The following is an 11,109-nucleotide window of genomic DNA, read 5'->3' on the forward strand; positions in this document are numbered from 1 at the left end:
CGTAGTTTTTCAGTTACTATCACAGGATAACATTATAAAGCAAATGGACTAACTTCCCTTACGGGCTGTGGTCCTTCTAGTAATTTGGTACTCTAATAATTGCCTCTGATGAAGAAGCCAGGTTATCTTCTAGGGGCTCAACATGTCTGGGTGTCCAGATGTAGCCTAGTCCTGCAGTGGAGAGGTGCGCACAGAACAAAGAAAGCTTGTGGCACACTTGTAGGGGGCGAGGCTGATGCCAGAAATGACTCCTGCTCCAAACAAATGGAATGCATTAGCTTTCCTTTGGAGTAAACTTCTAATAATTCCAACAGAGATGCCTTTGGCAGTTTTTAGTAGTTGTTTTGGAATTTTTTATTTTTTTGAAGACCTCTGCATGTGTGTGTGTGTTGGAGGAGAGTCCACATCATATCTTTCATCATGTTTTAGATGTCTAGTGAAATTAATAACTTGGCTCCTGAAGCCATTGATAATTTACTTTAAATTTAGAGCCAGCAGAGGGAGTACACAAGTCTTTAAGCTCATCTCACGTATTTTTCCCCCCAGAAAGCTAAAATAATACCTTTAATAAAATAAAAGGAATTGTGTTATATAGTGCTTTCATGTAGGTTTATATTCTCATTAGAAAAGGATAATTTGGGGGAGGTGGCTGTTAAAAACCTAAGTTTTTTTTTTTTGTTTTTTTTTTTTTTGTTTGTTTGTTTTTTTTTTAGAGGAAACCTTGGTCTTCTGAGACCCATGGTCTACTTTTCCATTCCCAAATACTTAAATAAAAGCACTTTTAACTGAAAAATATCCTTCCCTGTCTTTCATCTTTTTTGCTGTTCCGTTCCTGATAATATATGTATTTATACTTAATACCAAAATTTTCAGAGTATGTCAAGTGTCTGGGCCAGTGGAATGTTGCTTTTTAGTGCTGTTTTGAATGGGACTTTTTTTTTGTATGTGTGAAGATTTTATTTATGTTAGTGAGAGAGAGTGTGCGAGTGAGGGGGCAGAGGAGAGAATCTTTCAAGCAGACTTTCCGCAGAGCTTGGAGCCAATCTCCGGACTCAATTCCAAGACCCATGAGATCTGAGCTGAAACCAAGAGTTAGATGCCCAACTGACTGAGCCACTCAAGCACCCCTTAAATGGGATTTCTGATCTTTTCCAAGATTTCACAGTTTCCCACAGGTGAGAGAAAGGCAAAGGGCACATTATTTCTAATTCAGATGGGAATTAGTCCAGTAATGATCATAACTTTGAATTTTTTTTTTAATATTTCTGTAATGTTACGATTTGTCATCTCCTTCCACTTTGCCTCATATTTTGGTGTTCGTGGTTTATTTATTTTTTAAAAGATTTATATATTTATTGGTGACCAATAAATAGAGAAGGTGACCCTGAGTGCACGTGGTAGTGGGGAGGGGCAAAAGGAGAGGGAGAGAGAAATCCCAGCATATTGCGTGCTGCTTGTGAGCCCCATCTCAAACCCAGATCACAATCTGGGCTAATACCAAGAGTCAGAAGCTTAATCAACTCAGCCACTCAGGAGACACATTTTGGTGCTTTATTTTAATTTGCGAGTTGTGGTGGATTGGATAGTATCCTCTCAAATTCATGTCCATCTGGAACCTCAAAATGTGACCTTATTTGAAAATAGGGTAAAAGGGATAATTAGTTAAAATTAAGTTATGTTGGATTAGGGTGGGCCCTAAACCCAATGTCTAACGTCCTTCTAAGGACAGGACAGCTAAATGCACTAGATGCAGAGAGGCCTGCATGAAGACTGAGGCAAAGGTTGGAGTGATAAAGTTAGCGGAGAGCACTGGGCCTTGCTGGGAGCCACCTGGAGCTAAGAAGAGGTGGGGAAGGGATCCTTCCCCCCCCCCCCGCCCCCTCACTCCCGGGCCTTTAGAGGGAGTGTGGCCCTGCTGACGCCTTGGTTTTGGACTTCTAGCCTCTAGCACTGTGAGAGAATACATTTTTGTTGTTTGAAGACCCTGAATTTGTAATTTGTTATGGTAGCCTGAGGAAACAAATACAAGAGAAGAACATAAAGATACAAGAGAGGGCTGCAGATAGAGGAGAAGAATACAAAGTTTTGTTTTATTTTTATTATTGAGATATAATTGACATATAACATTGGTTTCAGGGGTACAACATACTGATTCAGTTTTTGTGTATGCAGCAAATGTTCAGCACAGCAAGCCTGCTCAGCACACACGGTTACAAATTTCTCTTTTAATTAGAGCTTTTAAGAACTTGTCTCTTATTTGATAACTGGAAGCTTGTACCTTTCGATGACTTTCACCCATTCGGCCCTCCCCCTCCAATTTTTAATCCAGATTAAAATGTTAATCATTCACAGGCTGCCTTATGATAGTTTAAATTTCTACTTCATCTTGCTGTGTGGGACAGAAGGGAGACATGAATTCACCTGATTTCCCAGTTGGAACTATTAGAACTTGTTCCCCCCTCCCATTTCTAATACATCTTGCCCCTCTCTCCCCCTCCCCCTGCCCTGCCATGCCTCTTCCCCTCCTTTCTTACTGAATTTATTACTTGGCCTGTTTTTTGGAGCTGCTGTGGACTGTGGGCTTGAGGTTTACACTGAAACCCGTGAGTTCTGGCTGAGTGCTTTGGTCTGGAGCAGTTAGTCCAAATTTGAGGGGAGAGAGGAGCCTGGGGTCCTCAGCAGAAGGATAGTGTTGAAGAAGAATCCTTTCTTCCCTGTCGTGGTTTGAGAGGATAGAACCCTATCAGGTTCATGGTCATTGATTAGGTAGTAAGGCTAATCCAGAATCTCTCTGGAGTCTCTTCAGCTCCTCTTGTGCTTGGTTTCAAAGTCCCTCACACCTGAGGCATCAGGCTCATGTCTCCTCCGTGCACTTCTATGTCCAAAAAACCAGCCATCCTATTGAAGCGTAGAACACAAAGTGGTTGTCCTCCTAGAAATAGCCACAGACCTATAGTATTGGCATAAGAAGAGATGAACAGTGTGGGTAGTACCAAAATAGATCCATATATTGGGTTGCTTGATTTATATCAAACAGAGGAAATGATGTTGAAGAAATTGATCAAAGACATTAAATCAAGTAATTTGATGTCCGTAATGGGAAAAAAAATGACCTTGATACCTATCTTGTACAATTTACCACTTAGTAATTGACACCACTTAGTTCATAGACATAACTGCGAAAAGAAAAAAAAATCTAAAAAAAAGTAGCAGATATTTTCTAGGTGCCTAGTAGGTGTGTAAGTCGTAAGTTCTGAAGTATTTAGGAATCAGAATTGCGCTGTTTAATCTTTTATTTCAAAATGATATTTTTGGGAAGGGTTCAGGAAAGACAGTTTGATTTTTCCAAGAAAAAGGAGTCTACACAACCACATTTTCATGCCTAGGTATTATAATAATTATAATAGTAGTAGCTATGATTTATTGAGCTCAGTACCAAATGCTCAGCTAGGTTTTTACATTTAATGTTGATCTTGCAAGGTAGGCCTTTAAATGTAAATCCCAATTTAAAGACAAAGAAATGATTCAAGGAACTTTTTTGGGATGTGACCTCGGCTTCTTTGACTTTTGCCTCTTCAGCTTTGCTCTTCCTCCTCCTGGGGTTGCGGTTGGGACTTTGGGTTGGGTGAGGCGGGTATACATCAATAAAATTAAGTAGCTGCCATTTCATTTATTTGTATTATTCATTTGGCAGGGAGGGTTGAGTTTTCATGTGTTTTTTTCAATTCAGGTAAATCTGACACATAACATTAACTTAAGGTGTATAACATGATAATTCAGTATTTGTATATATTGCAAAATGATCACCACAAAAAGTGTAGTTAACCTCTATCACCACACATAGTTACAGAATTTTTTTTTTTTCTTGTGGTGAGAACTTTTAAGATTTACTCTCCTGGCAACTTTCAAACCTGCACTACAACATTATTGACCAGTCACCGTGTTGTACTTTCCACTCCTGTGACTTATGATAACGGAAAGTTTGTAGTTTTAGAAAACAGCTGCCGTTTTAAGAGTTGCTTCTATGTGCCACGTTTTTACGTATAGAACCACTGATCCTCCTAGTAATCCTCCAGAATACTGTCTTGAGGGTTTGTCTTCGGAGTTGTGGCTGACTGAGGTTAACAGCTCTGTGTGTGCCACTGAGGGAGTGGACTTGGATCCATGATTGGGCTCCTTTTATTAGCTAGTCACGTAAGACTGGAGTCTGTGCCTGGCTTTTAGTGGAAGAGTAGAAGTGGCTTGAGAATTCTGTTAAAAACCTGCTGGCTTGGGGATTCTCATTTCTGATGGGTCACTTCCTTGGCGTGGCTACGGTTTGCTCTGGGTCAGATACAAAGCGTGCTGTGTAGTACTAGTAGCGTGATACACGGTGTGTAGAAATCTTTTGGTGGGGCGGTTATCTCTGACAAACTTCTGCTTTGGGAGAACAGGGTATCTGTGCTTCTATTATATTGTAGACTTCAGGTGGGTAGATGAATGGAGACAAAACCACCAAGGAAAACGGATTTGGTGAAAAAAATCTTTAAGAAGTTTCTGGCAGGAGTCTGGCTGCCAAATCAGATCTCATAACTAAAAGTATTAAAATATCTTGTGAGGTTGTTGACTCTTTGCAAAGCAGTTGCCATCGAGTTTAAAGGCAGGTTGCCAAGACAGAGACAGAAAATGTGGCATAATGCAAGTCCCAGGTTAAAGTGTTTCTCTCTCCTGAAGAGGTTTACTGCTTTTATCTTCAAGGTGAAACTGTGTACGGGGAGGACCTAAAATGATGGTTTTAATTGGTCAGGGAAATGCAGTACTCATGTGCCCTAAGATAAAACATGGCTAGTGGAATACTAGTCCTATGTGTATTGGAAAAAACTTCAGAACTCTCAGTTTCATAGTAAAGATAGGTGAGCAGTGTCTGGGTAGTGTCCAGAAGATAGACTGAAACACTCTAGATAAATGTGGAGCATGCAAAATGCTTCTGGCTGATAACTGACTATAGCGGGGTGCTGGGGAGGTTGATGGGGCTGGAGGCAGTTGCAGTAGAAGGTGGCAGTGGCCACAGTGCACTTTTAAAGATATAACTCTGGATGTAAACCTGAAGTTTATGGTGGGCATAAAATTATATCCTGTAGAACTTGTTAGATGTCTCTTTCAAAATTGGTCCTACTTTGGAAAGATCCAGTGGATAGTTGAGTCATTAATTCACATAATTCAAATCTCAAATTGCTTTTAGGCTGCAATGTCCTAATAATTGATTTTTAAAATGATACTTCTTTCATCATAAATTATCTAGATAATTGCCTCAGTTCCATATTTCATATTCAGCTCAGCTGAGTGATTAACGCTTCCTGCTCAATTTCTCTCCTCTAAAATTTTAAGTTTTAATATTTTTAAAAGCTTGATACTTTCCAATTTTTTCTAATACTGTAATGGTTTTATAAAGTAAAACTCTTTCTCTAAATTTCTCCATTAGAGCTTGTCCTTCTCATAAATTCTTTAAAATTTTTTTTCCCTGGGCACTTGGATGGCTCAACAGTTAAGCGTCTGCCTTTGGCTCAGGTTGTGAGCCCGGGGTCCTGGGATTGAGTCCCGCATGGGGCTCCCCTCAGGGAGCCTGCTTCTCCCTCTTCCTATGTCTCTGCTTCTCTCTCTGTGTGTCTCATGAATAAATAAATAAAATCTTAAAAAAAAATTTTTCCCCCTAATTTAAAACTCAATGTTGCTATAAGTCTTCTAGAATTTTTACCTTACAGGAGGGTAGCTGTCTTGGGACTTCCTGCCAGCATTTATTTCCAACTCAAGGGTTTGTTGTTAATCTTACCCTTCATACATTTGGATTTTCTTTTTCTCTCTTTTTTTTTTTTTTTAAAGATTTGTGTGTATGTGAGCAAGAGAGAGAGCGCGCACACATGTGCAGGAGCAGGGGGAGGGGCAGACGAAGAAGCAGAGTCACTGCTGAACAGGGAACCCCATGCGGGCTCCATCCCAGGACCTCGGGATTATGACCTCAGCCTAATGCACCCACTTAACTGTCTGAGCCACCCAGGCACCCCATTTGCATCTTTAAAAAAATCTATTTTTTTTTTTTTAGAGAGCGTGCAAGTGTGCCTGTGTATGGAAGAGAGGGGAGGGGAGAGGAAGAGAGAGAATCCCAAGTGATTCCCTGCTGAACTTGGAGCCCAGGCAACCAGGGTCTTGATCTCATGATTCTGAGTTTCTGGCCTGAGCTGAAATCGAGTCTGATGCTCAGTGGACTGAGGCACCCAGGTGCCCTCATACATTTGCATCTTTGTCTATATTGAGTACCTTTTTTTTTTTTTACCCCCCAGTTGGTAGAATGAGAAGGGGTGTATCTTTCTTTGTTCACTAGTTTTCAGTTCAGTCTCAATTACGAGCATTAATTTGCCATGTATGCATATACTCATCTTGCAAATACACAGCAGACCACAGACTAAATTTTCAGTAAGTTAACTTTTTAGAAAGTAAACATTGAAACTTTGAGCCCAAACATTCTGAATCTGTTTAAAAGAATAATGAGCAGTTAGATTAGGTGTACCATTTGTGTAACCCTGAGAAGCCTGGAATGGGCTTATTAAAATTGTGGGCCTTGTTATTTTAAGGTTATCTTCGAGCTGATTCCAGGGTGAGTGTGCTTGCTTTGGCACACTTATGTTCTTAAGCTCCTGATAGGTAACTTCCTAGGTGAGCTTAGTATACTGTTTCTTGAAATTAGTGGCCTAGATCAGGCCTTCTATCTCCAACCCTGTCCAATAAAGATAAGCTTACAGCCTTCTGTTTGAATAGATGCATGTCCTCTGCTGAACTGAATTTTCTAAAGCAGCCCTGTTAGTTTTTTCCCTTTCCAAGAAAGAGCCTTATTTTAGGCTGAAAGTCTTACGTGTTCTGGGCCATACTTTTGGCTTTGCCACATCCAACCTTCATGTTAGTTTCTAAGGTGAAGTTTGGCACTTTGACCATAAGTATCATTTCCTTGGGTGTTCTTTGGGAGGAGGGAGAGTTTTATTCTGATAGTCTCATAAAATCAGGGAATGCTTTGAACTAATTTGTGGGTAATCAGACTGAATAAGTGAAGTATAAAATTAGGAAAGTTAACTTATGTTAGTGAAAACTATGGGTTCCAAATGATTTTAAAATAATTAACAAATGGATGTTTTTAAACAAAAATTCTAGTTCTCATTTTTAAGATGCAGACTTAACCCACCTCTTTTTTTTTTTTTTTAAGATTTTATTTATTTATTCATGACACAGAGGCAGAGACATAGGCAGAGGGAGAGGTGGGCCCCCTGCAGGGGGGCTGATGGGGGTGGAGGCTCTATTTCAGGACTCTGGGATCGCGACCTGAGCCAAAGCCAGACGCTTAACCACTGAGCAACCCAGGTGCCCCCTTCCTTTTTTTTTTTTTTTAAAAGATATTTATTTATTTATTTATAAAAAGATTTTATTTATTTATTAATAGAGAGGCAGAGACACAAGCAGAGGGAGAAGCAGGCTCCCTGCAGGGAGCCTGATGTGGGATTCGATCCCAGGACCCCAGGACCACGCCCTGAGCTGAAGACGGCACTAAACTGCTGAGCCACCTGGGCTGCCCTTTTTTAAGGTTTTTAAATTTTTATTTATTTGAGAGTGAGAAGGAGAGAGCATAAGCAAAGACGGAGGGGGAGAAGCAGGCTCCCTGCTGAGCAGGGTCAGGACCCTGAGATCATGACCTGAACCCAAGGCAGACCAGATGCTTAACCGACTAAGTCACCCAGGCACCCCTACTTAGTTTTCTAATCAAATCAAAAACTTTAAATTGATGAATTGGTTTTAACTCATAATGCAGTGGAACTACATCTGAGTTTTTCTCTCTGGGTTCCTCCCAGTGACCTGCTGGTGTGAGCAGAGATAATTTTCATCTGATACCTGTCTGTGTTACCGGCTCTGAGATTCCCTGCTCTATCCATTGACTATCAATACTGTGTTCTGTTTTGGGTTCATAATTCTGCCTTACACAGTATCATAAAGCTTTCAAACATTTTTCCCCCACTTGTTACCTCATGCATATATGCTAGTCAAGAAGGAAGAGAAGAAAATAACATGGTTTTATCATCTGAATCACATGATTTTACAACTTTGAAAACTCATTTGTCAGTGTGGTTACTGGGAAGATAATTTTTAATTATCAAATGCTCTGAGTTGCTTCAATTTCCTTCCTCTTGCCTCCCCTTTAAAAATTAAAAAAAATTTTTTTTGTTCAGGAGAGTAAATTATCTGGCACATGATTTCAAAATTGAACCTTTAGATGATTTGTGAGAAGTGAAAGCTATTTGCCTCAAGTCCCCAGTTACTAAACCCTTCTGAAAAAAAAAAAAAAAGTACATTTTGTTAAAAGGTTTCACTGATATGTCCTTTGGACTCTTGCTAAGACTTTGACAAATGAGAGCAGTTCCTTGATCATATAGCCGTTTCTGATTTTTGAACCTGAAACAGCCAACAACGCTGTTGGTTTTTAGATCAGTTTCAGAATCTTAAGAACCTCAGTTTTACCTGTCATAGTCATCCCCACCTGCTCTCCCATTCTTTTCTCTTTCCTTTTTTGTCTTTAGGCATTATGTAAAGGGGGGGCTCACTGCCCTTCTCTTTTTCCTATCCGCCTGCTGTCTCTCTGTGATATTCCTCTTCTATCAATGGTTTTCATCCTCAGTTGCATTTGAGAATCACCCTAGGGAGCTTTGAAAAACATCTGTGTTTAGGTCCCATCCTAAAACAGGTTAGAATCTCTAGGTATGGGGCCTGGGCATCTGTATTTTTTGAAGCTCCCAGGAGGTCATAGTGTATAATTAGGGCTGAGAACCATTGTCTTAGAGAAATGAGATTTTGACTGTGGAAGTTACCAACTATTTTAGAATTGACTTTTAGACCTATTTCTACCCCCTTCTCCGTGGGATGATCACCAAGTAGAATTTGCTCCCTGTAAGCTCCATGTAAAAAGGAGTGCTGCTGTCTGGGATCCCTGGGTGGCGCAGCGGTTTGGCGCCTGCCTTTGGCCCAGGGCGCGATTCTGGAGACCCGGGATCAAGTCCCACGTCAGGCTCCCGGTGCATGGAGCCTGCTTCTCCCTCTGCCTGTGTCTCTGCCTCTCTCTCTCTCTCTGTGTGTGACTATCACAAATAAATAAAAATTTAAAAATTAAAAATAAATAAATAAAAAGGAGTGCTGTCTAGTTGGGCTGTAAGAGAACAGTTGGTTTCTAAGACAAGGGCATCGTTATTTAACTGTGTTTAACTGTGTTTCCTCCTCTGCTTTCTTTTATATAGATGATTGTGATTTCTTTAACATTTCCAACTCCCACCTATTTTTCAGGTTTCCACCGGACCCTAGTTAATCTATTTTAAAGTTTTCAGGAATTTGTAAAAATAGATGGTGCATGAGTCATGGTTCAAGTCATTGCATGAGGCTGAGACACACAAATTTACCATCCTTTTGTGTAACCTAACCTGATATACCTGGGATGGGAGGTATCTACTATATTCTGATGCTAGTGGTTCTTCAAGTGTAGTCTCCAGATCAGCAGTATCAGCATCATGTAGGAACTTGGAAATGCATATTCCTGGGCCCACCTCAGACATACTGGATCAGAAACTCTGGACCCAACAATCTATTTTTTTTTTTAAGATTTTTATTTATTCATGAGAGACACAGAGTCATAGGCAGAGGGAGAAGTACGCTTGCTGTGGGGAGCCCGATGCAGGACTTAATCCCAGGACCCCAGGATCATGCCCTGAGCAGAAGGCAGCTGCTCAGCCACTGAGCCCCCTAGGTGCCCCCAACAGTCTGTATCGTAACAAGACCTCCAGGTAATTCTGCAAGCCGAAGTTTGAGAACCATTGCTTAAGTCATTTGCTAAGACTGGAATTCCTCTGGTGATAGATTAGGGAGTCAGAAATCAAAATTCTCATGCCACCTTGGCTTCAGAATCCCAACAAGAATGGGAAAAGATGAGCAGCCATCTCATTGTGGTATCTGTTGAAATGTAACAAAGGTCCTAGCCCCTTGGGTGTTCTAGACCTGCCACAGATCCTGGGTGCTGTGTAGCTTTCTGTACAGGGCAAGGGCACCAACCTCCCTTCTGGATAACCATAATGAAGGATCTGCTCAGGTATACAGAGGATGCCAGTGTTCATCCTGGCACGTAAATTGTGTTCGGAGGATTTGTATTGAGGTTGGAGTCTTGTTGTTTTGTGATCTTTTCCCCTTGTTTGTTTTGGTCTTTTGGGAATGTTCTTGGTTTTAAGACTAGCATCAGACAGAGTAGTCGCAGTGACTCATCCACCGACAGACGTGGGACATGTGGGAGAAAGATAAGATTAAAATGTGCTGGGTGTAATCAGTGTGGAGGGTGAGGGAAGCGAAGGGGAAAGTGATGCAGCTCTCGTGATGAGGTCAGAGGCGACGCTGTGGTGAGGAGATGGCGTCCATCGTGGCTCAGAGTTCTGAAAGGTGCACGGCCTCTCCCACAAGGTGAAGCCAGGTAAAGATCAAAACAAGTTGTTCCTGCTGTCAGTATCATTGGATTCTGTCGTCCATTAAGTTGGGCCTCATGATCAGCCGTATCAAACATAGCTGATGGCTTTAGGAATATAAATAGTGCAAAGAACAGTAGGTTGGCCAGACTTGGAAGTTCATTTCAGGACCTCTTAGCAGCTGCTTCAGAATGTTGCCTGAGATTCATAAATACTCTTATATCTGACACATTAAAAGAGAACAACAACACAGGAATAGTTTGGATTACAAATTCTTCTGCAGTTAGTAGCATACCTTTTCCTTCATGAAGCTCTGTCTGAGACAATGGGGCTTGGGTGCTTAAGCTTCAGAGGGACCAGTGATCTGAGGTTTCTTCATGGGAATGGGGAGGCCAGACAAGTTACTTTTTTCAGATTTACCAAGATTTTTGAGAAGGATCAAGAAGACAGGTTCAGGTGTTTCACAAGTCAGAAACTTCACGCAGCGGTGGAGAAAGCTGCACTGAGAGACTTCTGTTTGGGGCCAGCGTTTGGAGAAGTGTCCTAAATGTGCCATGAACACTGTAAGTAGCATTCAAAGTTGGACTCCAGGAGATTA

General features: G+C 41.1%; 1 protein-coding gene across 5 annotated transcripts in view; it reads left to right on the forward strand.

Annotated features, from left to right (window-relative positions):
- The window catches only part of FOXO3 (forkhead box O3), a 122,118-nt gene that overhangs the window by 9,428 nt on the left and 101,581 nt on the right, over positions 1-11,109 (forward strand). Inside the window, exon 1 of one of the 5 annotated variants that reach the window (XM_072738369.1) lies at positions 10,466-11,074. The exons of the other annotated variants lie outside the window; for them this stretch is intronic. Coding sequence (XP_072594470.1) covers positions 11,066-11,074 — 9 coding nt within the window. The 5' untranslated portion in view covers positions 10,466-11,065. Of the gene's footprint in view, positions 1-10,465; positions 11,075-11,109 lie in introns of those variants that run through there. 5 annotated transcript variants of the gene reach the window in all.

This window comes from Vulpes vulpes, chromosome 1 (genome assembly GCF_048418805.1).
Source record: "Vulpes vulpes isolate BD-2025 chromosome 1, VulVul3, whole genome shotgun sequence".
Taxonomy (NCBI): Eukaryota; Metazoa; Chordata; class Mammalia; order Carnivora; family Canidae; genus Vulpes; species Vulpes vulpes.